The following is a 25692-nucleotide window of genomic DNA, read 5'->3' on the forward strand; positions in this document are numbered from 1 at the left end:
CATTCAGAAAAATCGCACACTGGATCCCTTCTTCTTAGAGAATCTCAGGCTGATGGCTCTAATATCTCATTGCTAAAGAGAAACATGTGAACAATCTGCTGCCCGCTTTTATGGAATCCAAAGAAGCACTTCATCCATCTCAATCAGCCATTAGGGAAATGCACTCCACCAAGTTGGCTCTTCTCCTGTCGGAGGGAGTTTTCAGACAGGAATTCGATAAAGGTCAGACTTCCGCTCTTATATTAATGGACCTGCGCACTGATTTTGACACCGTATCCTATTGACTGCTAATTCACAGGCTTCAGGTGTGCTGGATTGTTGGAAAGGCACTTACATGGTTTAAGTCTTTTCTCCAGGGTTGAACCTTTCAGGCCACTCAAAAACCATATATTTCCGAGAACGTCACCTTGGCTCAAGAAGTTCAAGGATCTATCCGGAGTCCAACCTTGTTCAATATTTACATTCGACCACTAGCGGATATTATTGACAGATATAAGGTTCAATTGATGTTGTATGCCGACTAACCCAAATTATTGTTACTCTCTCAGAACCTGACTATATCTCAGCAGATCATTTCAGATCATGTCTGGTTGAGGTCGCCACTTGGATGGCTGACAGTTGCCTGAAACTGAACAAGAATCAAACTGAACGTCTGATAGTAGTGAGAACCCCCTCGATCTGGACCTCAGCCTGGTGGCTCGTCTCCCATGGCTAGCCCCGGAACCTAAACAGAAAGTTAAAAATCTAGGAGTTTGGTGTGATTCTAAACTCTCCTTCGATGATCAGATCAGAAACACAGCAGGCAAGTGCTTTGGTATCCTTAAGGCCTTTACAAAAATCTTAAACCTAATGCTGACGAAGTCTCGTAAAACCATTGTACATTCTCTTATCACTTCCCAACTGGAATATTTCAATGACCTGTATCTGGGGCTTCCAAGGGCAGCATCAACTCGCTTCAGAGAGTACAAAATGCTGTGGATCAGCTTGTGCTTAATCTTCCTGGAAGATCCTCCGCTTCAGAAGCTCGCAATCCATTGCAATTGCTTCCAGTAACACAAAGAATTAAGTTCAAAGCCATGTGCTTCTGCCACCGCATTCTTCACCAGCAAGGTCCCAAATATCTGCATTCCATGATCCAACTATGCATCTCTGGTTGCGATCTCAGATCATCTGCAGCAAAACTAACTAGGTTACCTAGGGTAATGAAAGCCAGACTGGGGGTGGGCTCTTTCTCCTTTATGGCCTCCAAAATGTGGAACTCCCTTCCTTATGATCTGAGAGCGGCCCCCTTTGGAGAAACTTTTCAGATGTAAACTGAAAAACAGGCTCTTTCGTGCCTCTTGATAACTTCCCCATTGTCAGCTGGTCTGGGCCTCAGCCCAGGGTCACACTGTCTGGTGTAACCAGCCACTTTACAAAACACATTATTTTTATTATTACTAATAAAAACTGAAGAGGATCGTCTGTTCTGTGTTAAGTGATCGGAGTCTCCCCTGCAGATGTTTAATTCCCATTTATCCCTCCCATCCATGCAATGTTTTTATTTTATTTTTATTTAGTCCTCATTTCACCATTAGCATCTGCAAGGTTAACAATAAAAACCCATTCCAACCTGGTGGCCCAGGACCTATGTTATTGCATTTTCTGTAGGCCGACCAGGCCAGCTTCTTTTGTACGAGGTTTGATGTAATCATTGGACCTTTGAGACCTTAGACCAGCCTCATCTCCATGCCCCAAGATATCAATGGTGACCAGATGTTATTATCACTATTATCTAGCAAGCCCTGGTCCAGTCGCGCTATGCCCAATGCCGCACCCAACCAGTTCTCATAAAGCGTGGGTCTGTGATCTTTCCACAATTTACAAATCTCCCTGCGGGCAATCGAAATCAAGCAGAAAAATAAGCCCACTTGCACATCAGAAAGCTGACTTATAAGATCATTGTCAAACCAAAAATGACTCGGGCTAGGTTCAAGTTCAGCTTAAGTTTAAAAATGCCTTCCAGGGCACACTCCCCATTATACCAAAAGTCTCTTAAATGAACACATTAAAAAAAATATGTATATCGTCCGCCTCGACCAAATCACATCTAGGGCACTTGGGAGGTGGGCAGGAAGCAAATTTTGCAATTTTCTTAGGCGTATAATAAAGCCTATTACCAACATAAAAATTATTCTTTTTAAGAGCAGCCAGTTTAACAAACTTATATAGGGTTTGAAGAGATAGAGCATATAGATTGACAGATGTGTCTCACAATACGGCTGAATTCCATACAAGATGAGAAGGGGGAAACTCTACATCCTCAGCGTCTAATAGGCTCCTATACCAGAATCCAACCTCCTTTTTTGGGGGGTTTGCATTCTGGAGTATATACTCAATATCCCAATTTCCACCTGTATGCTCCATCTCTGCTGAAAACAAGGAGCACAATTGCAAATATTTAAATCTAGAGAAGGAGTCACCAATTTTAGATCTTAAAACCTCCCAAGGAAGGACTCCGTCAGATGATATTAGGTCGGACCAGATCGTAATTCCAGCCTTCTTAATTGGTGACTCTAAATTGTCTTCCAGACACACGGCAGTCCCGGGGAGTCACAGATTGGGGCAAAGTCTGAATAATATCTTATCCCCCATCTTGCATTGACTTTATACCACACGTTAAGCGCTGATTTTAAAACCTTTAGGTGAACCATCGTAAAAACCTTGGCACCCGAACTGGTACAGAAATCCGATACCCCCTCCCTCGAAGTTAACCATGACTCTCAGAATGCTCCCCCAGTTGGTTTCATCGGGACTTGAGAGTAGACAGCGTATATTTTTAAACTGGAAGGCAAAAGAGTACCAGAGCACGTTTGGGAGTGCTAGACCACCCTTTAAGAGTCTTCGTTTTAACTTCTTCCAGGATAGCCTGGAATTTTATTAGACCATATGAAGCTGCCTATTTTACTTTGAATTTTACCCAAAAGCTTACCTAGGAAATCCAGGGGAATAGTGCTAAATAAATACGTCAATTTAGGCAGAATAACAATCTTTACAAAATTTACACGACCATAGATGGTGAGGGGTAGATTCTGCCATCTCGAGAAAAGATGGTCAATTTCCTTAGCCACTTTCTTCAAATGAATCAGGGGGATATTACTTAAATCCTGTACTATAGTTATCCCCAAGTACTCAAGCTCCTTACTGCAGCTTCTGGGCCTGCTATCAACACCCCAGCACATTACCTCAGTCTTGGAGGAGTTAACTGAGTACCCAGAGTACAGACCAAATTCCTTCAGGGTGGTTTTTACCTTGGGGAGCACCTCCGCTGGGTTGTTGGTATAAACCAACAGATCGTCAGCATACAGGGCTAATTTGCACCTGTATTCTGAGGCTTGGAAGGGAGTAATTTGTTCATCCAGTCTCAGAGCTTGGGCAAGAGGTTCGATATAAATATCGAACAATAAGGGCAAGATAGGGTACCCCTGCTGTGTTACCCTTTTTATACTAAAGCTCGATGTCGGTGAACCATTCAGGAGGATAACTGCAGAGGCGCCCTCGTAGCATCTAATGAGGGTTTGTATGAATGGTAAACCAAAACCCATCATTTTTAGAGTCTCCCAAAGGAAGACCCAGTTGACGCGGTCAAACGCTAAGGCTGCATCATATGCAGCCACTGCCAAGTGTTCCAACCATGCCATCGCCAGATCAATGCTGCCTATTAGCTGTAAGATTTGTTCCTGGATGAACCTTCCCCGGATAAAACCCTGTTGATCAACATTGATCAACTGTGGAAATATCTTGACCACCCTCCCTGCCAAAATGCTGGTAAAGATCTTGTAATCCACATTTAGCAGGGAGATTGGTCTATAAGGGTGTGCTTTAAGAGGGTCCTTTCCCGGCTTCAAGATAAGCACTAGAAATGCCTCCTTCCAAGACAGGGGGACCCTACCTTCTGAGCTGTAGATGTAGATAAAAAGTTCACATAAACTAGGAACTATCACACCCTGAAGGGCCTTATAAACTTCGCCCGGAAGAGCATCTGTCCCTGCAGCTTTGTTCTTGATCTTCTCTATATGGAGTTTGATTTCCTCTTCCGTGATAGGGCCATCTAGTATGTTTCGACCCTCGCCTGTCAATGTTGGTAAGGCCTTGTTTTTCAGCCACTCCTGAATACTATCGGGACTTGAAGTTGTCTCCTCTTTATATAGTTTGGAAAACATAGAAAGGAGGCACCTTTGCATATCCTCTTGATTACAAGAAGTTGCACCCGTCTCGTCTATGATCAATTTGTTGATGTTATTCTTTACTCGGTCCGCCTTTACCTTCCATGCCAGAATGGCTCCTCTCCTGCTTTTTCTCCGTATTCATAGTTTTCCATATTGTGGGCTAACCATTGTGCCTTTAATTTTTGGTCTAACTTCCCCCTGTACTCTAGTCGCAGGTGCTCCAGGTCGCTAAGGATTTGTGTCAAGTTGTCAGGTTGACAACTCAACCTAGCTCCTTCTAGCTTAGATATCTCTCTTTCCAATTTTTGGAATTCTAGCGCCTCTTGCCTGTTCTTGACGCATATCAGCCTATGTAATAGGCCGCACATGTGGGCCTTAAATGCGTCCCATACGAAGTCAAGTGATGTTGAACCCATATTTTTGGAGAAATACTCGATGGTAGATGTTTTAATAGCACTAATTATTTCTTGGTTAGATAGTATTGCCCTTTTTAGTGTTCACCTAGAGGTGGAATTAGACTTATTCTCTAAATATGAAAGAGATGGGGCATGGTCTGATGGAATACTTGGGAGAGTGGCGATATCCTCTAGATTCTCCAGACCCAATCTAACCGTAAGAATATAATCGATTCTAGAGGACTGGCCTTGCTTTTACTAAAAAACATGAAGCCTGGTTCTACGCCCTTCTTAGCCCTCCAAGCATCTACCAGCCCGAGCTTGTGGATCATATTGATGATTACCTGACGTGTGTGGGGGGCGGCAGCATGCTGACTATAATATTCCCTGTCTTGAAGGGGATTGCGTAGTACATTAAAGTCACCATCGATTACTACTGGAGTGGTGACGTCTAATAATTTAGGCAAGCAGGGTCATCGACATTAGGGCCATAGTAGGACACCATGGCAAGCTCGGTCCCCCCGATGGCCGCCTGCACCAAGATCCATCTGCCAAATTGATCTGTTTGCGTGGACTTTATGGTGCCACCAGCTCCAGATCTAATTAGGATCACAACCCCTTTATTATATACTGTCTGTTCAGAGCAGCAAAAGAGTTCAACCCATCTATATTTTCCGAAGACAGTCTTACACTCAAGGTAACTTAGATGGGTCTCTTGTAAGGGGCACACCTGGGCTGAAGATTATTCTAAGAATTCATGATCAGCCTTTGTCTTCGCAGGCATCGGAGCCCATTGACGTTCCACGAGATAAACCTTATCCTAGTGGTCGTCATGTTTTACAAGTTCTTCTTGCCTCCCTCCTCTTAGCTGGACACCCCGAAAGCAACTTACCCATCGAAAAAAAGAAAAAGTAGAGAAAGAGGACTTTTTAAAAATGTTTTCTCCCTCTGCAACCCCACCAGTGCTCCCCGTCCCCTCTCCCCCTCCCCTCTCCCCCTCCCCCCCGTGACCCCATCGATCCCTCACAACCCTGGGGAACCCTCCCTTCTCCTCTGAGCATACGCCCTTTGGTCAGGAGCCCCCCGCTGTGTGTAGCTAAATAGTAATTACAGGATTAAAATAAAGTTATATAATAATCCTGCCAGGACGGCAGAAGCATTCTACTACCTATACATTTCCCCTCTGTTTTTCGTTTCCTTATTTTATTTTTTCTCTAGGCTTATTAATTCATTTAGAAGCCTGATGCCGAACGCACCCTTAATAATTATACCCCGCTCTCACTTCCGCTTCCATTTCTGATCTTATCTATTAGAATATCAACTTCCTCTATTTGGCGCAGATTGTGCATGTGGTTATTCCACATGATCCGGAGGGATGCAGGGAATCTTAACTGTGTCTTAGCCCCTAACGAATTCAAAATTGCCATCCTTTTGCCCAATTCCCACTGCTTTGTGGCAGTGGTATGGCAAGCATCGGAACGAATGGAGAATGAAAACGAGCTGGAGAAGGAAGTGCACTTAAGATGGCCAGCTTTCAAGGCCAAAGACAAGATTCTCTCCTTGATAGCATACGTGAGGAAGTTCACCAGGATTTTCCTTGGGGGCTCTTTTCCAGGGTTTCTCCTGTACGGATCACGATGGACCCTTTGAATATCGGCCATCCAGTCCAAATCCACATCTGGAGAATCTTTTAAGATAGTTACTTTCAAGAGAGAGACTACAAAGTTCTTAATACCACCCCCTTCAAGATCTTCAGGGACATTTAGAATTTTCACATTATTTTTCCGGGAATGATTTTTGAGGCGCTCGATATCGTCCTTCAATTCCTTATTTTGTTGGACCAGCTTGACCATCGTGGCAGAAGAAAGGCATAAAGCCTCCTTGATCTTGGGGATCTCTGCCTCAAGGACATCCGTTCTCTGTGAGACCTCTTCAACTTTCTGTGCCAAACGTTCACAAGAGGCTTGAATAGCAACTTGATCGGCTTCTGAGATTGTGAATCTCCTGCCGATATCCTCTTTCAGACCTAACAAGATGCCAGCCAATGTCCCAGGTGCAGACGATATCAAGGGTAAAGGAGGGGTGGAAGGCCCGGCCAATTGGGGCCCAGATGCAATAGATGTAAAGACCTCTTCTCCCTTCTCCAACGCGGTTCTACAGTCATTTCCCTGGTCAGTACCCTGATTTTCTAATGCCGAAAAACGATTTGATAGTTTCACTGACGGATGCACAATTACCTGCTCGTCTTGTAGTGCACTCCCCTCCCCTATTACATTACTAGTAGAGCTCGAGGGGGGCTGAGGGTTTTCTACCCCAGCAGCGGGGCCTGGTAGAGCAGCAGTAGGAGCGGTAGAGATGGTGGCCATAATGATGTTTTTATCTTGCCCACGGTCGAAGGTGGTAGAAGAGAGAACCTTGTAGTAGGATTTCAATGATGGCGTAATTTTAAGTTTAGTGAAAGCCCCCCCTCTAGCTTTTTTCGTGCCTCTTCCCTTACCTGGGGTGTACCTTCCACCATATGACTTCCCTTCCCCTGTCTGGTGACAGCCTTAATTTCTATAATTGGGTGCGAAATTACAAGAGGTTTGGGTATGACTGAAACAGTATTAGGAGCCCTATTGCTTAGGGTGTATCGACAGACCACAGGCTCAGATGTAGATATAGCAGTGCCGCAGTTCGAATTACTGCTGGGAACACTGCAGACTCGCTTCTCCATGCAGTTCCCCCGCTCTTGGCTTAAATCAGTCTGTCTCAGCTGTTTCAGCTAGTAGCTCTAAAAGACTCCGTCTCCTACAATCTCCACCTGTTTCTGAGCCACAACACCCCCACCGCAGACCCCCGCAGGGGAAGGAAACAAGGCGGAAGCCGAGCCTCGGCCTCCGTACCAAGAGGCCTCGCCCCGCCTATTTTAGCGTTTTCCAAACGCTGGGCTTCACCCTCTGCCCGAGCTCTCTCCACGCTACTCGCTCGACAGAGTGCTGGTCCAGCGGCGCCTTCAAAAGTAATAGACCCCCCGAGAGGAGACTGCTGAAGCTGTCGCCTGGAGTTTCTCGCCTCCCTTCTCTTGCTGCGCCCAGAACACAAAACCACGGAGGCTCCAACACTGCTCTTCCCAAGGCGTCGCACACTATCGAGTCTGTGCCTCACTAGGACCCTCCAGAGGGCAGCGAGAAAGGCACCGCCTCACACCAAGCGTATTTTCGCCGAGCAGAAGTAATTTTTCTTAATATTTCCGTAGAGACTTATTCAGAAAGGCATTATTAGGGGGGAAAAAATAACCCTGTAAGCCGCTAGCCGCTAGTGACGGATCAGACGCCACACATCAGGGGAGCTCCGCCACGGCCGTTAGCTTCTGGCCGCCATGTTCCCCCCAGATGTTTAATTCCCATTTATCTCTCCCATCCATGCAATGTTGATACATAATATTCGTTTTTCTCGAACAGATGTGTCCACTGTTTCCCAAGTACAGCAGTTCTCTCTGTGCCCTTTTGTGCCCCTCAAGCAGGGTGCAGACTGAATTCTAATATGCACTGTTCAGGTCTAGCCTTCCTTTCCTTATAGGAGAGCACACATTACTTATGATTTAGTTGCCTGTATTATTTTGAAACTCATCCTGGAGCATGTGCTTTAAATCCTCCTTGCTGCATTTCTTCTTTGTATTGTTATTGTCCACTGTGGTCAGAAGATGCATCCCGGGTGCCCTAGGCTAACGCAGTGTGATTTAAATACACCACACTGCAGTTGGTTTTCGAGCCTCGGACAATCCATGGACTGGCTTTTTTCACACACTGTATATTTAAGACAATAGTCTTCTTGAACTTTTCAGCCATCCTCTCCATCTCAGTACTATCATTTAACTTTGATTTGTTGTAAGACACAATTCAGATATGAAACCACTCTATCTTCAACCATCTGGGCACTTTGGACTTCGCTGGACTTCACTTTGGGAACCCAGACTGCAACTGGGAAGACTCCTGCTGCTCCTGGTCTTGTCATCGTGCAAGTCTTCTGCTTTGTCTATGCCTGTGCTCCTCACAGGTTCATCTACAGGCATGTGGACATCGAAGACACCCAAAGGAATCTCCCTTGAAGTGAAGGAGTCACTTTCCTGCATCTGCAAGCACCACAACGAAGCTGACCGGTCTGAGCTCCAACGGCTTTCGAAAGGTTCACCAACACAGGTGGTGGTTTTGCAAATCCGTCGAGGCCTGCATTGTCTTCACAGCAAGTTTGAAGCCAGTATCCCTTGTTGAAACCGCTGCAGCAGTACTCCTGTACACCTCGTCGACTTGCTGTTGTCAAGGCATGTGGTCTCTCTTCAACAGAGATCTTCGGGCACCAAAAAACTCCATCTCAAGCATTTCCTGTAGCCAAGATCTTTATCTGCACCACATCCTCTGCACTGTGAGCCTTCATCTCTTGCTGAGCTGCTCGAGTTTTTGCGACTCTTGGTCCTTCGGCCAGTGGCTCATCTTAAGGGTCTTCTTTGGCTCTAGTGGTCTCCACTGCTTGCTAGGGACCTGCTCTGACTGCTCATGGTGAGTCACTTGAACCTTGCTGGTTCCAACACTGTACTTTTTTCGACTAGTATGTTGGTTGCCGTTACCAAGGCTTGTTGGTGCCCCTGCCAGACACTGACACCCTGGCTCTTGACATCCGACGTGGGACAGCTTGTGAACTGATCCTGGTCTTTCACAGCATCGCCTGGTCCTCAGAGCTGCAACTTCAAGGGCACCGTCAATTCACCTGCAGCTCCGACACTTGTGGAGATTCGTCTTCCGTGCCTCCTGGTTGCTCCTGAGTGACAAAGACTCTGTACCCTCTGATTGCAGATACCTCTCATCTTGAATCCACCTTTTGGGTTCCACCATAATTTTTCACCTTCTTCACCAGCAGCATCTTCACTGGCGTCCTCCATTGTGGTCTACGGCTGTTTCTGACGTCACGTCACACCCAAGCACCCGGCTTCCCTGCTCTAGGTATCCTGGTTCCCGGGGTATCCATGGGTTGGGTGTCTCTCCAAACTTCCATCTTCCACTGGGTCTCTTCAGAGTCTGCTGGGAAGGGTCCTTCTTAAACACTGCAACCCCGAATTACCCATTGACATGTATTGAATCGGCAGTCGTGTTCCCACTCTGCACACAGCCTCTGTGGGGGTTCCTGGGTACTTACCTTGGGTGGTTCCTTGGGTCCCCGACTCTTCTACATCTTCTGGGTCCGGTCTCGACTTAGGTCGTGGTTCGCATTCCACTATTTTAAAATGTGGTTTGGTCTCCCCCGGAAGACCACTGTGTATTTATGCTACGTACTTGTTCTATTATGAAAGTATTGTGTATATTGTAGTTATATCTCCGGGTAGGAGATATAGCAATCTGTTAGTGAGTGTTTATAATAAATACCTATTTTCATAACTACACTGTTTGGTTCTTTTTCATTTAACCTACACCATACTATTAAGTACTGGTAAAACAAGCTGCTTTACACTCCTTCTGGACTACGCCTGAAGGCTGCTCTCCATAGATATCACTCATAGAGCTTTCTAAGGTTGTCTAAGACCACTAAAATCACCATAACGGTTGTCTGGATTGGTGCAGGGTGCAGCACTCACATAAGTGAGCATCATATACCAAGCCAGCCTCCTACAAGTAGTCACTGCATGAGGAAGATTTAAAATGTGTTCATTCACAGCAAGTCTATTCACCAGTGCCACATTCTCACCTAGATTGTTTTCACCCTGTTTGCAGGTAGCACTTGCCTCAATTGTCATCTCCAGCTTATGGCCTCCCTTCATTATATTTATTGGTTAGCTCTCCTGAAATATGGGTTGGTGATGTCAGGCAGTGGTAAGAGTTTACCACATCTTGTTTGGTCGATTTTCAAAGATTTGATCTCCCAGCCTCTTGGGAACCAATTCTTTCTCCTTAATGTCCGTTTGGACTACTCTGACCTGGTCTAGAGGGCTCTTTGTTTTCTGAGCTCAAGCAGCTTTGATTTCAGCTGCACCCTTATATAACCTCAGACACTACACTACACCTGATTTGCAACATGATCTTCCTGGGGTAAATCTGTGTGCTCTAGAGCAGGAAATGTATTATAGTTGAGTGAATAATGTTAAAACATTCCTTTTTAAACGTACAAAACAACTGAAATTCACCAGTTACAATTATCTCAAGTAACTATTGTATTGTATTGTAATTGCCTTTATATAGCACTTACTACCCTTGATGAGGCGTCAAAGCGCTTTTTCGGCAAATAGCATGCTACTCCTGAACCCATAAAGGATTAGTGGTGTGAATTGGCATAGTGAAAATATGAAAGTAATTTGAGTGGTGGATATGATAGTTATTTGGATTGAGAAGGATAGTGGAGGGATAAAAGAGGGAAAATGTTTGCATTTATATACTGCTTAACTACCTTGGATGGGGTGTTGAAGTGCTTTTTCGACGAGTAGCATGCTACTTCGGAACCTATAAAGGATTAGCAGTGAATTAGTATAGTGAAATAATAAATTAATTTGAGTGGTGAACATTTTAGTCTGATATTTGGATTGAAAAGGTTAGTGGAAGGATTGAAGGGAAGGATTTCGATGTTTTGTTTGTTTAGGAGCTCATAGCAGTGGGAGGAGGCTTCGGCTGAGTAAAAGGGAGGTAGAGGGGGATGAGTAAAAGGGATGTGGAGGGGAAGAGTCAGAGGAAGAGTTTACAAAGGCTTGTTTTGGGGGATCCGAATAGTTAAATGAGGTATGAGATTATGCAAGAAGGGGTGGAGTAGGGAAGAGTCTTGAGAGGGTTATTTTTGGGATCATAGTAGTGGTATGGGGTTTGGGGTGAAAGAGAGTGGGGGTAATGGATATATTGATAGAGGTATAGGGTGAGAAATAGGGTAGTGCATTGGATATGCTGAATTAGAAGAATAGTAATAATAAGTAAAAGTAATAAATATATAGATCCAAATGTAATAAAGATATAGGGCCAGATGTAGGTAATCCCAATTTACCTATTCTTAAATACCGAATTTTACTGATTCTGTATTTAAAAATGGGTAAATGGGATGTAGGTACATTTTCGGTAAAAATTACCGAATCAGTAAGATTCAGTATTTACCGATTCGGGCGTTGGCCTGGAGGCCCATAGGAATGAATAGCAATTACCGAATCGGTAAATACCGATTCGGTAAAATGGGGGAAACCTTCAAGGGTGCCAGGGTGTCACTTTGACACCCTGTTGCACCCCTGAATCGTGCTTGCGTGCAGATGTGACACTCATACATGCCCTAAGGTCATCTATGTCTGCCACATGGCACAGTTGAAAATGCACTGATTTGCATTTTCAAAGGTATTCCTTGTTTACCACCAACTTATATTTGGTGGAAAATAACGAATCCTAAAATGGGAAAAGCACTCATTTGAGTGCTCCCTACATTGCAAATTCAGTAATTACCGATTTGGTATTTTAAGGAATCGGTAATTTACTGAGTCCTTAAAATACCGAATCGGTAAATTACGGAATTTGCAATTTAGGCCACCTACATCCCAAATGCCTAATACCGGTCGGTAACGGACGAAATACGGTAATTTTGGCTGTTACTGATCGGTATTGAGCCACCTACATCTGGCCCTTAGATCCATAAGAACATAGAAGGTATATAGATGCATAAAGGAAGGTAGATTAAAGATGCATTACATAAACTCTGGCTTTCAAGTGTTGTTTTTTAGCAATTGTAGATATGATAAAAAGATTTTCTTATTTATGGAGTCACATATACATGTTAAAAACATAAAATATTGTAACTATCAGTAATATATACATTTGTTAAGCAGAACTAATGAATATATAATTAGTTTTTCATTTTTAATAAAACAATTATCCTACACGTTTATACAAAGCACTACATATATATAGGTTCATATCTCTAGTACAAATAAATGCCTATATACAGAGAGATCTGCTGTATATTTCTATCTTTCTCTCTGTTTGCTTATGGTGGTTATATGGGGAAGAGCCAATTCTTGAGTAATTTTCTGAAGATAAAGTGGTTATCTGTGGAACTATAACTTGTGCCACAAGTTACCTATAATTCCTGTCCCAGCTATACACAATTTTCTCAGCTATAATTTTATTGCAGATGTTGCAATGTTGTTATCGATGATGTCCTAGATGATGTCATGAGTTATGTAATATGTTGGGTATTTAGAAGTACATAGTGAGGGAGAGTGTTATAGTTACCTTAAGGCACGAGGTATAGTTACTTGAGATAACTATAACTGGAGAATTTCAGTGGTTTTGAACGTTTGAAATGGCATGTTTTAACTGACATTGTCCCGTAACTATACCATTACTTTAACCATTGTTTTTAGGCGAATTTCTAAAGTTTTAACGTAAAGTAATATTTTATCACCATACATAAAGCCAATCCCCCGCTGTGCATGACTAACCCCACCTTGCAAGGCCTTCGAACCCTTCAATAGCCACAATACAATAACTAGAACTTGTGCATTGTGATGCACTGCTTATGCCCTTTCAACTTACATCACTAACACCATGTAAAATCATAGCATTTCTAACTGCCATTCTGACATCTCACATTACATTATTTGTGAGAACACTGTTAATGGTAAAGTGGCGACTTTTATATTTAATGTAGTGTTGCTAGCGAGTTGACAACTCTGCGTATGGAGGTGTGTGAGTAATTTGATGGTGTGAAAATAATAAATTTAAGATATAACATTAGGATTTCTAATGTTTACTTAGTTTAAGTTTGGTTTGTATTTAAAGAATGTAGATTTCCTAACTATAACTAAGCTTTAACCTTTGTTGTTTTTCATTGAATATTTATGATTTTTATTTTTTAATCAAAAAGTGTTTCAAATCGTAGTTTGGAGTGTCGTTGAGTAGTGTTAAGTGGAGTGTCATAGAGTACAGTGGAGGATAGTGTCATTGAGTGAAGTGTTGTACAGGGGAGGGGAGTACAGTGGGCTGGCGTAGCATAGAGTGATGTGGTGTGTCATGGAGTGGTGTGTCGTAGATAGGAGTGTGGTGTGGTACAATAGACATACAGTGGTGTGGCATGCTGTAGAGTACAGTGGAGTGGCATATCATAAAGTGTCATAGAGTGGTGGCTTGTCATAGAGTGGTGGAGTGTCATAGAATGGTGGATTGTTCTGCAGTAGATAAGAGTGGCGTGTCGGAGAGTGGGGTAGAATGCCATCTTGTACAGTGTTGTAGAATGGCGTACTGTTAAGGGTCATACAGTGGAGTATTTATTTTATATTTATTTTTAGAGTTTTATAGAGCGTGAACCAGACCCAAGCTAGGGTATCAGAGCGCTTTACATGAGGCGTAAGGTGAAACATTCAAAGGGGAACATTGCATACAAAGAAACATAGTTTACGAGCAACAAGGAGTAATAACATTGAGAAGGCTTGTTCTGACAAACAATAACAGACCATTCATGTTTGTGTGGGTCAACAGTTCTCGTGGCCGCAATGAGAACAATGTTCTGGGCCCAAACAGCAGAAGTTAATTAAAGTGCATTAGCGTGGAGTGGCATTTGTACTGTAGTGTGGAGTGGTGTGTCATAGAGTGGAATGTTGTACAGTGTCATATAGTGGAATAGATTGGCAAAAAGTGAAGGGGCATAGAGTGGAGTTGTCTCGTGGAGTGGTGTGTCATAGAGTTGCATGTTGTGTACTGAGTTATAGTGGAGCAGAGTAGCGTGTCATGGAGTACAGTGGAACAAAGTCATAGAGTGGAGTATTTTATAGTAGCGTTTCATAAAGTGAAGTGTGGTAGGATGTGGTAGAGTGGAGTAGAGTGGCATACAGTCAAGCAGAGTCTTTTAGAGTGGAGTGGCGTACAGTTAAGTGGCGTGCTGTAGAGTACAGTGGAGTGTCATACAGTCGATTTGAGTGTTGTGAACTACAGTAAAGTAGCGTAGAGTGAAAAGGCATAAAGTGAAGTCGTCTTTTAGAGTGGAGTTGTGTAGAGTGAAGCGACATGGCTTAGAGTACAGTGGAATGTTGAGTGAAGTGTTGCAGAGTGGCATATAGTGGAGTGGAGTAGAGATTTGTGGAGTTGTACACAGTGGGGAATAGGGAGTAGTGGAGTGTCGCCGAGTAGAGTAGAGTGGAGTGTCGTCGAGTGGAGTGTCAAAGAGTAAAGTGGATGAGAGTGTTTTAGAGTGGGCTGCCATGTTATACAGTGGATTGACGTTCTCACAGAGAGGGTTTGAGTGGTGTGTCATACAGTGTACAAGAGTGGCATAGAATCGAGGGGCATAGAGTGGAGTTGAGTTTTGTATTGTGTAGTGGAGAAGAGTACAGTGTCATGGAGTGTGATTGAGTGGACTGGCATAGTGTTGTAGAGTGGAGTGGTGTAGAGTGGAGTAGAATGTCATACAATTGAATAGAGTGGAGTTGCATAGAGTGACATAGAGTGGAGGGTCGTTCAGTAGCATAAAATGGGGTAAAGTGTTGTACAGTGTAGTGGAGTAGTGTAGACTGGGGTAAATTTGTCATTGAGTGGAGGGATGATCGGACAGTAGAGTAATGTGCAGCAAAGGGTAGAGGCATAGCACAGAGTGGAGTATAGTACTAGAGTACAGAGGCATGCCGAGTGGAGTGAGGTGGCATGTCGGAAAGTGTTATGGAGTAGAGTGTGGAAGAATAGTGTAGAATAGAGTGTAATAGGGTAGAGTGGCATAGATTGGAGTAGTGTGTCATAGAGTAGAGTAGAATAACTTGGGGTGGAGTTGTGTAGAGGGAGTTGGCTACAGTGTCATGGAGTAGAGTTTCGTAGAGCATAATAGAGTGTTGATCAGTGGCAGAGACTGGAGTACAGTGTTGTACAGTAGAGTAAAGTGCCCCCCTCCCTGATTCTAATTAGGCCCTAGGGACCCCGTCCCCAGGTCGAGAGGTAAATAAAAGGGGAGCAGTACCAAATGCCCCTCGTTCCTTTACACCATCCCCCGGCTGTTGCCATTTCATGACATATATATGGGGAGGTGGGCATCAGTAGGGACCTCCTCCCCATCTCATTTAGGGTTCAGGGGACCCACCCCCCGGGACTGGCGATATTTAAGACTTGGGGAACGCATGGACCACCCTCCCAGTGTTCAGTATCTGGGACCCTCTCCCACAGTGCCCAATCCTATTTAGAAAGGGGAGGGGGCATTTGGCCCACCTCCCAAAGCTGTTTTTGGTCACAGGGAACCCATTCCTTGGGGCACAATTTACTGATTAAGGGGGAGGCACGCCCCTCCCTCCCCAAGCCATTATAGGCCCAGGGAAGCCCACCCCCCTGGTCAGGAATGTGCTTTAAATGGGAGGTGGGCTCATGCTGCCTCACTCCCCTTGCCGTCTCGGGCCCTGGAGTCCCCATACCTAAAGGCTGTATTTTTTATTTTACTTTTAAAGGCGAGAGGGGGCTGCAAGGCAACCCACCCCCAACCGATTTTAACCCCAGGTGCCCCATCCCCAGAGGCCGTGCTTTTGTTTTATATATACAAGGGAGGCCATATGACTCCTCTCCCCATGCCTATGTTGGGTCAGGTGACCCCATCCCTGGACAAGCATCATTTAAAGGTGGGTGCCCCAGTACCCAGCAGGGGCACCCACCAAGCACAAGTTGGGGGCTGCGGGGGGAACCCTGGGGCCTACGTGGCACCAACTGGCTCCCAAATTCTGAGAGAGGTGTCACTGCTCCTGGGCAGAGGGAGCAGTTATTTATGTTGCTTCCTCACAGCAGGAGTCTAGCTAGCCTGGCTGATGAAGGGTGATGCACTGAACCTGGTCCCAGGATGCTTGTTTCCAGTCCAGGGAGGAACTGGCTTAGCAGTTCGGGCTGGACTGTTCCCACAAGGAACAGGGTCAAGACTGATTTGCATATGGCTGGGACCAAACTGGGGTGGTGTGGTGAGCAAAAGAATCATGGGTTTAACCCAGAACCTTGTGACTGGGGGTGAATGTTTGCATTGTCCAGCATTCCGTCCATCAATTGTTTCTTTTGCTTCCTCACAGCAGGAGCAGTTTGTTGTTCTGTTTCCCTGCCGGCATCAGTGCGGGCAGGGAAACTGATGTCAACTCTGCTCCCAGCCAGATGAAGCATTTTTAAAGCTCATTCCCACTGGGAGCAGATTTTGTGTTTGAGCCCATTTGGCAAGAGATTTGAAAATAGTCCTGTCAGACGGGAGCGAACACAATTTTCCATACCCGTGCCGTGGCAGGGAAACCACTATGTCCCATGGGTGTGCTCCCCGGGACATTAAAGGCTCTGAGCGGGTTGACTGAAAACCCATACATATGTATATATTTTAGTAATGTTTTTTGGGGGGGAAAAGTGAAGCTGGTGAGAAATCTAAAGCTGCCTTGAGGCCACAGTAACAATTAGGGAGAATTTTGGAAACCGAGAAAAAATTTCAATGACAGGGTAACTGGCTGAGTCAGTAGTAGGGTAGTTTAATTCATATAAGAAATTCGATATACTATTAAATACCAACACAGAGGTCCATAATATTTGAATTTCAGTAAAAAGAAAAATGTGGTTACTAGATTTTTACTCTTCTGAATTGCAATTGTTTTGTTCATGGTTTGTTTTCATTGTTTTTTACAGGCTTCTTCAATCTCTCCTTCCTTTTTACATGAAATTCACAGTTCTTCCTTGTATAGGATAGACGCTGACATTTTTATCTTTATAATAATGTATTCAAATTTGAATGTAGTAATGAAATTGTATAGACTGGCAATTGTATTTTAATTACCTCTCCCACCACTGTGTTCGCTCTCTAAAAGACCAATAAATTGACCTTAATTTTTTTTAAAAAAGCTATTACTTTTTATTTGGGTACATAGTCTATCATTGTTATAAAGCTCAAGCATGGTCACCACATTCATAACCAACGTGTTGGCCATCTAGAAATAGTAAAAGCAATGATCCACTATGGATAATACATTCCATGATGACAGGCTGGTTAAGACACTGCTGCCAGCTAGGATGCAGTGCTCTGCAGATGAAATGAGTGTCAAGCTAACAGCCCGTTAGTACACTATAAGGAGCTGTTGTATGCTCTTAAAATAAAAATAAAAAGAGAAAAAACTAAACTAAAGGTGATTTATATAAGGAGAAATGGAAAACTGAAGGACTGGCCCACCATCCCTGGCATTGAAGCACACTCGTTTTCAGACGAATGTGCACATGGAGACAAATGCCGTCACACATGGAGGGAAGAGCCAATGACTCAAGTGAGCTTCCCCATTGCTCCATTCTGTACACTGTCATGGATTGAGTAGGGGTATAAATAACACTGATGAAGGCCAGTGACAGAAGAGGGTGGACCAAATGCTCCTTAAAGCATGTTTATATTTTTATTTATATATGTATGTCGTTTTTAATTGTTTTGTTTACAGGATCCTGGCAGGTCACTAAACCTGTCAGGCCTACCTAAGAAAATTTAGCAAGTATTATTACAGTTTAGGTCTTCTACCCCAAGGTTTTATCAAAGCAGTTTATTAACAAAACCCTTGCTTACAATGGTAATCTGTGATATTTAAAGTAAAAACAAAACATGCCTGCAGGAAGTAGCAATATGCCCCATTAGCTTTAACATATTTGTTACATAATAAATGCTTCAGGCCCACTGCCTTTTTTCATTAGTTTTCATAATAAACAGATCAGACCTATGGCATAACCTTTATTATTGACTTGTCACTTTAATCAACCCAGACATCTTTATTGAGCATAAGCTTTCCCACAAAGCAACCATTAGGTTTACCATAATAGCAAATATGTACAAATTTACAATTTCAAAAACAAATATGATTTCACTCCAAAAGGGCCAAATAAGGATTATCATAATTTAAACTTATCCCTGTGGTTTGGAGTGGGCCATCAAAATCCTTGCATACTATGGTAAACTGTGACATTCAATTTAATAAAATACCTATCTTTAGGCTTCAGTACACTGTTATAATAATCAACTGGTTAAAAGTGCATTGCATTCAACACATAGTTTTCAAGTAAGAAATGCCTACTAGATTTGCCATAACGTTCCATAACCGCATCGCTGCGGCGGCTTTTCCCGCTGTGTGCGGCAATTTGCGAAAAGCCGCGTTAGATGACGAGCTCAGCTCGTCATCCGCACACGACTACCGTGGCTGATGACAAGCTGAGCTCGTCATCAGCAGCGAAGCGGTTAATAATCTTTGCTTGACACCCTAGCCATCAGAGGCCTACAGATGTTTGCATAAACTAGCAGCCATCATGCATACAGTTAAAAAATAACAACTGCGTACAGAATTATAGTTGGCACATATATATACAGCCCCCTCAAAATGGTCTGCCAAGGCTCCAGGGTTTGTCAGTGGGAATAACCGATACCAAAATCCTTGCCTACTGTGGTAATCTGTGAGATGTGCTTGTATCAAAATACCTGTCTGCAACCTGCACCAGTGTGGGAAAGGTCTACTATCAAGTACTGGCTCGCTTTAACAGATGCTTTTCACAATAAATGTGCCTGGGCTGCTGCCTTTGTCATAAATGTTCATGATAAACAGATTGCATCTATAGAATCAGGCATTACCTTTCCCAGTGAGCCAATCAAGCCTAAAATCTTCATCATTCTCTTATCGCCTTAACTAACTCAGGCCTGCTGTATTGAGTATAAACTTTCCTGCAGACATAAAGTTGTGAAATTACAAAATTGTAGATGGCAAAGCAAAATACTAGCTCTTCCAAAAAAGCGTAATAAGGATTGTGAAAGTGCAAATATTCTATCTCCACGGTTTGTCAGTGGAGAGTAACTAGTGCCAAAATACTTTGCCTACTAAGGTAATCTGTGAGATTCCGTGTAATAAAATAACCTATTTAGAGCTTTTACTATACAATAATAACACTTTAACCCTTAAATGACCATTGGCTTTAACACATGCTTTATTCTATAATAAATAGATCAACCATATTATATCATGCCTTCTGCCTTTATTATAGCTTTTCGTGATAAATAGATTAGGCCTTTAGCCTTCATCAATTGCTTTTCACCATAACTAACTCAGTCCTGCAGTATTGAGTGTAAACTTTCCAAATAGGAAAAAAGTGTGATTTAAGCACTGTTTTTAGTGGTAGCACACAATTTCTGCCAAATCAAATGTTATACTCAAAGTGACGAACATGTGGGTGGAGCCTAAGCCCTAGTCTCAGCAGTACTTCTGACAGTTCCTTTTCTGTTGACCACATTAGACGTGGCAACAACTGCTCTGTGAAGCCACCCTAAAAATGAGGATGGATGGTTGGAGGGGAGTTCTTGGTCACCACCTAGGGATTAGATGCAGATGCTGGCTTTTTGGTAAGGTTGAAGGACAGTCTAGAGAAAGAGTTTTATTGCAACATCTTGCTTCTAGGGGTATTGTGTTGTAGAATGTGAGATGCTGTGATTCAACTTTCCTTTCTTTTTTTCAGGCCGACGAATGCAGCAATAATGTTACTGTCACAGGAGAGCTGGGAAACTGGGAAACAGAAGATGGTAATACAACCTAGACTCTCAAACTTAAAAGTTAATTATTCTAGTTTTTCTTTTCTGGCAATGTCTGCTATGGTCAGCGTCTAAAAGCAATGGTATTGTAGTAGTCATTGACTGAGTGTCTTTACACCATATCATACCCTAGAATTACTTTGACATTCTTGTAGCACAGCCTGAAATCTATTCAAACTTGTTAAGAAGCTACAGCGTCCAGGGGGGCAGGCAGGCTGATCAATGATAGGGATTTAATGAAACTTTTAAATTGCACGCAAATTTAGCATGTATACCTCTAGTCTGAAATGTTTGCTAGTTGGACACCAAATGTGCTTTGTCTTCTAGTTAGGGCTATGAAGAGCTATATGAATGCAATTATAAGCACAATCTTTACTAGCCCACGTATCTCAATGAAGGTGAAAACAAGTCTGAGAAATTGTACAAGTGTGCTCTTAATACTGTTCAATGTATCTATAGAACTTAATTTGTTTGATGAAAGACCAAAAATGTAAAACTTTGAGTGACATGCAGTCATCTACTACCTCCATGCCAGCTGTTCTCATGCTTTTCTTGGTAAAATTCAGTGCACCTTTCCTTGTCCCTCGCTCAGGTGCCTCTTTAACATCTAATAAGGTAGAAACCCACTGCAGAATGACAAAGGAAACTGATTATCAGTCTGTCCATTTCCTCACATTCATTACTTGGAAATCCTATACAGGCCTCAAATATGAGGCCCCTTTTAATTCAGATTGGGCCAGTAATAGCAGGTAATCCACAGACCTCATAAACTGCACCAGAGTAGTCCAGCTGCTGAAAGCAGACCAAATCTCCTAATGAGACTTCAGAGTGAATGAGGAATTACAGGGAAAATTGAACCTGGATTAATGAATTCCCCATGTAATTCCTCATTTCTCAGGGAAATCTCAGGGTTCCTACTATAATTGCTGTTAGCTCACCCCAAACCCAGATTTGCAAAGAAATAACATAATCAGTAACTTCGGGGTACAGAGGTAACTGGGTAAAATCTGGGGAAGTTGTAATGATGTGAGTGTTTGATTTATTCAGATGCTCCGTCCATCACCACCCCCTTTTGTTCTGCTTTTGGCCGCCATAAGTGTGGCAGGGTATGCTCAGACGTGAATCCCTTGCTCACTTTGCCACTGGATTCAAGCAAGCCGGGCTGAAGACGGCTGGAATGCCAGAAACCGGTCCTCGGAAGCTTGTTTCCGGTCCAGGAAAGACATGGCTTGGCAGTTCGGGCTGGACTGTTCCCATGAGGCACAGGGTCAGACTGATTTCCATATAGCCTTGTCTGAACTGGGGTGGCAGAGTGGGCTAAAGAACGGTGATGGATTAAACCCAGATCTTTTGACTGGATGGGAGTGTTTGATTTATTCAGATGCTCCGTCCATTACCACCCCCTTTTGTACCGCTTTTGGCCGCCATAAGTGTGGCAGGGTATGCTCAGACGTGAGTCCCTTGCTCACTTTGCCACTGGATTCAAGCAAGCCGGGTTGAAGACGGCAGGAATACCAGAAACCGGTCTTCGGAAGCTTGTCTCCGGTCCAGGGAAGACATGGCTTGGCAGTACGGGGTGGACTGTTCCCATGAGGCACAGGGTCAGACTGATTTGCATATAGCCATGTCTGAACTGGGGTGGCAGAGTGGGCTAAAGAACGGTGATGGATTAAACCCAGATCTTTTGACTGGATGTGAGTGTTTGATTTATTCAGATGCTCCGTCCATCACCACCCCCTTTTGTACCGAAATGAGACCCCATGTCACCAGCTTTATCCTAGTACATTCTCCTGGGGAAACAGCGTTTACAATGCTGACACTACCACACAGGTACATAACAACGCGGTTGTTACAACTTCTGCGTTGTTACCACGCTTACCTTTACATCGCAAGATGTTTTAACGACTTGCGCTAGGTGGCGTGCAACACCAGGGAATGTGTTGGATTTTAAATCCAAAATCTTCCCCTCTGTTGTGCTAACTGGAGTAGGAATGGTAATTTATACTATTCCTAATTTATACTAATCCAAACTGTTTCTGTTGTAATATGCTTTGTGCTGGTAGGCCTCTGGATTGAATAACCTCTGGGTTTTGTTCATGGAGGTCCTCTCCAGAACTAGGTGGAGTTATCTCCTGGCAGAAGCATTACTGTTCCTCCCTGTCCATGAAGGACTCTGTCATGTGGGGTTGCTAGTTCTTTCTTATGAGTGTGTGACGTTTGAAATCAAAATGACCAATGGCTTCTTGTTCTAATCAATCTATTGGATTTTCAAATGCGAACAGAGAATACAAGCCAAACCGAATCCCAGGTACAGTGCTGTAGCACAGCAAAACATTATTCCTGTAATCCAATATGTACTCCAGATTTCATGTAAATAGAATTGTGAGCTCTTGTACAGATGAAAATCTGAAACAAGGGAAAATATGAAAGGTAAAAGGAAAACCTACATTGTTGTAAAGGACACACCCAAGGCCCCCGGAAGATGCAAGTTAACCCAATTCAACAAAGAAACTCATAATCTGGTCTTGTCCCATCATAGATCAACTACATGTATAGAATACCTGGTTATCTTCAAACAGTGATAACTTGGCCTTCAGACTATGAATCAATCATACATGAACTGCCATCTTCACCATAGCTTCTGATCGATCCTCAAGAGTCTGAGGTCACTGGGATCTCCAATATCTCGGGACACAAACTGTAGCAACTGCTAAGGCAGAATCTAGCCAGCTTTTCATATGGTTAATGACCCCTGAATCACTTGAGTGTCATCTAGAATAGACCACTGCACTAAAGGAATGGTCTTCAACTCTGTTGGTTTGTTGACACCTCCAGCAAATGGAAATCCGAGTACCGCCCTGATTGCTTGTTTTAACCAGTCCTCTTCTATCTATTGCTTCTGAAGCCTCATTGCCATTTATGTAATAAAAATCTGACATTGTGTTTTAATTAAAGTTCCTAAATAAAGATCTCATATAGCCCAGATAACAGTTTCTTGTAGGCTCCCATTTGTTTCTAAGTATCTGTGTAGAGTTCACATTTGTAAACTGAAAGGTTGGTTTCTCAACATTTTAGATAAGCAACTTCAGAGTTATAAATATATCCAGCTCTGGTTAGAAGGCAGGTGAAGCTCTGAGCCCAGGTCTATGAGGGATTACAAGAAGATGTTCAATATCAAGAGTTTAAGCTTCATAAAGCCTTTCTGCTTCCAATGAGGGCCCGTCACGTGGTTGTCCACCTATGGCCAATTTGCATTGGCACATGGGGGTCTCCATATTCATATACCCATTCTGACACAGCTATTTATGGCTCTGGGGCCACATTTTAATTGACGCACCGATGATTGGATTGGCTGTGTCTTTAATGGACTGCTATCATTTTTATATGACCTGTGGGTCTTGAGCACCTACATGAATCTGATTTTCTAGGATTACCAAGTCTTTGGTCTCTGTGTCAGGACAAAAGTGCAAAAGTGATAGGCCAGTTGTGAAAGTTGGTGAGCCGCACAATAATTATTTTGGTAGGCGTAGGCTATCAGATGATGTCTCGATGGCTCCAAACTCAGCACTTGGGCCTACCAGATGTAGGTTTTGATCTTGCAATCCATGAGTCTCCGCATGGAATATGGCATTGTAATCGGAAGTACATAATTAAATCAAGAAGTCTGAACCATTTTTATTCTCTGCACCCAACATCCTAATGAGAGCAGCTGCTTCTCCCATTTCACGAAGTTACTTTACAATTGACTATTGAAGATGTCCGGGTTGTCTTTCACCATTGCATGGATATTAGCACTTACCAATATCCCCGGATATTTCTGCTTCAATTTTGTCCATAAAAACACCTTGCCTCCCAGACACAAAGGGTCATATAATTTATCAAGGGGAGCTTGTTGCTTTGCTCCATTTGGCTCCGTTTCATGAGAACTCAGAGAAGGCTGAGATTATCAACCTTGCAGCTGGAATAGATGTTCTGAATGAACATTAAGCCAGTAATAAGTCATCAGCTTATAGCTTCAGTTTCAGGCTACACTTGGAGTAGGAATACCCACAATATCCACCAGATTGCGATCACCAACAGTTCCAGTACTATCAGAAAGAGTACCTAGAACAAAGGATAGCCCTGGTGATTTCCTCTCAGAGTATCTGTTTTAAAAGGCAAAAAGCAGTTACAATTTAGTACAGCTGTGAGCCTGTGGCACAATGATTTTATCATGTCAATATATTTTGGTCAGATTCCCATTCTGGTCACTGTGTGGAAAAGGTAGCCCCACACCACCCTACCAAAAATAACAATGATCAGTTATGATCATAGGGCTAACTGGGTTTGTCCATATCCTCTCGAAAAACTGTTCCCAGGTGCGGGACTAAAACTGTAGCTTTGATCTTGTGAAAAAACCATAAAGAAAACCTCTTTCTCTGGAGCCTTACCAGTGGGCATTGATTTGATTGCCTACACTTCCTCTTCTGTAGTAGCTCTTTCTAATCCTTTGAGGTTCCACTGAGAGACGTGCAATAGGGAGTCAGAGTGTTCCTTAAATGGGCCCTCTGATGTATACAGCAAAGTGTAGAATGAGGCAAAGTTTCTTGTTTTTTTCCATAGGTGAGTAAGGAATTCAATTTGGAATTGTAGATTGCCAGAGTAGTCAATTAAGCCATACTCTGCTTGAGCTGCAGTGCCAAAAGACACCCAGCATTTTCACAATATTTTTACTGTCTGCATTTAATACAGTGTAAACTTTTTTTCAGCAGCCATAGTGAAGATCATGTTCAAGTCATATATTCTGGAGCCATGCTGTTGTAGGACACCAGCATTTGGTGTTCTCGACAAGAATCCTGAAGTCACTGTATACCTTTTACCAGAACAGATTTCCTTTCTGTCAGTTGCTTATGCATTGTGCTGGAGTCACTAATCATGTCTCTCAAGTATGATTTTCAAGTTGCCTACAATACCCATGAAGTGGACACAGAATTTCCATTTACTCCAGAGATTCCTTAAATCACTTTACTAACTTCCTCTTCTAATCAGGCAACTTATATCAGTGTGTCCATCCTCAAAACCCGTGTTTATTTATTTATTTGAAGAGTTGTATATAGCGCTGGCTAGACCCAAAGGTATCTTGTTCTTCAGGTTCAAGTATAATGAGATTGGGACATGACCACACATCGTGCTAACTCTGATTTCACAGCTATTTAGAGTCAAAAGCCAAGTTTGGTGCTGGATGTAAATGTCACCAGGGTTCAATAAGAGTGATCCACCAGATGGTCCTTGAGCAGGCCTCTAGTGTTACTGTTTCGTATGTTAGGAGGACTAAAGAAGTCCAGTATCGGATCAGGTGTCAGGTTCAATCCACCCTAATAACTAACTGCTGCCATCCAGATCCTACCAGGATTCTGTAAGGCTTCAAGAAAAAGATTGATTTTACATCATTAAGAGGTATAGATTTAGAGTACTATAAGAAAGTAACCGTTTAGCAGCAGTGTGGCAAACACTTAAATGCCCGTAGCATCCAACCATGTCACCTGTAGCTTGGCTAAGAGTCTCTTAACTCAGAAGATGGCCACACT

At 43.2% G+C, this 25692-nt stretch overlaps 1 protein-coding gene across 1 annotated transcript in view; it reads left to right on the top strand.

Moving 5' to 3' along the window:
• The window catches only part of LOC147712454 (receptor-type tyrosine-protein phosphatase V-like), a 558680-nt gene that overhangs the window by 24070 nt on the left and 508918 nt on the right, over positions 1 to 25692 (top strand). Inside the window, exon 2 of the mRNA XM_086923127.1 lies at positions 20053 to 20116. Coding sequence (XP_086779253.1) covers positions 20053 to 20116 — 64 coding nt within the window. The remainder of the gene's footprint in view (positions 1 to 20052; positions 20117 to 25692) is intronic.

This window comes from Lissotriton vulgaris, chromosome 5 (genome assembly GCF_964263255.1).
Source record: "Lissotriton vulgaris chromosome 5, aLisVul1.2, whole genome shotgun sequence".
Classification (NCBI taxonomy): Eukaryota; Metazoa; Chordata; class Amphibia; order Caudata; family Salamandridae; genus Lissotriton; species Lissotriton vulgaris.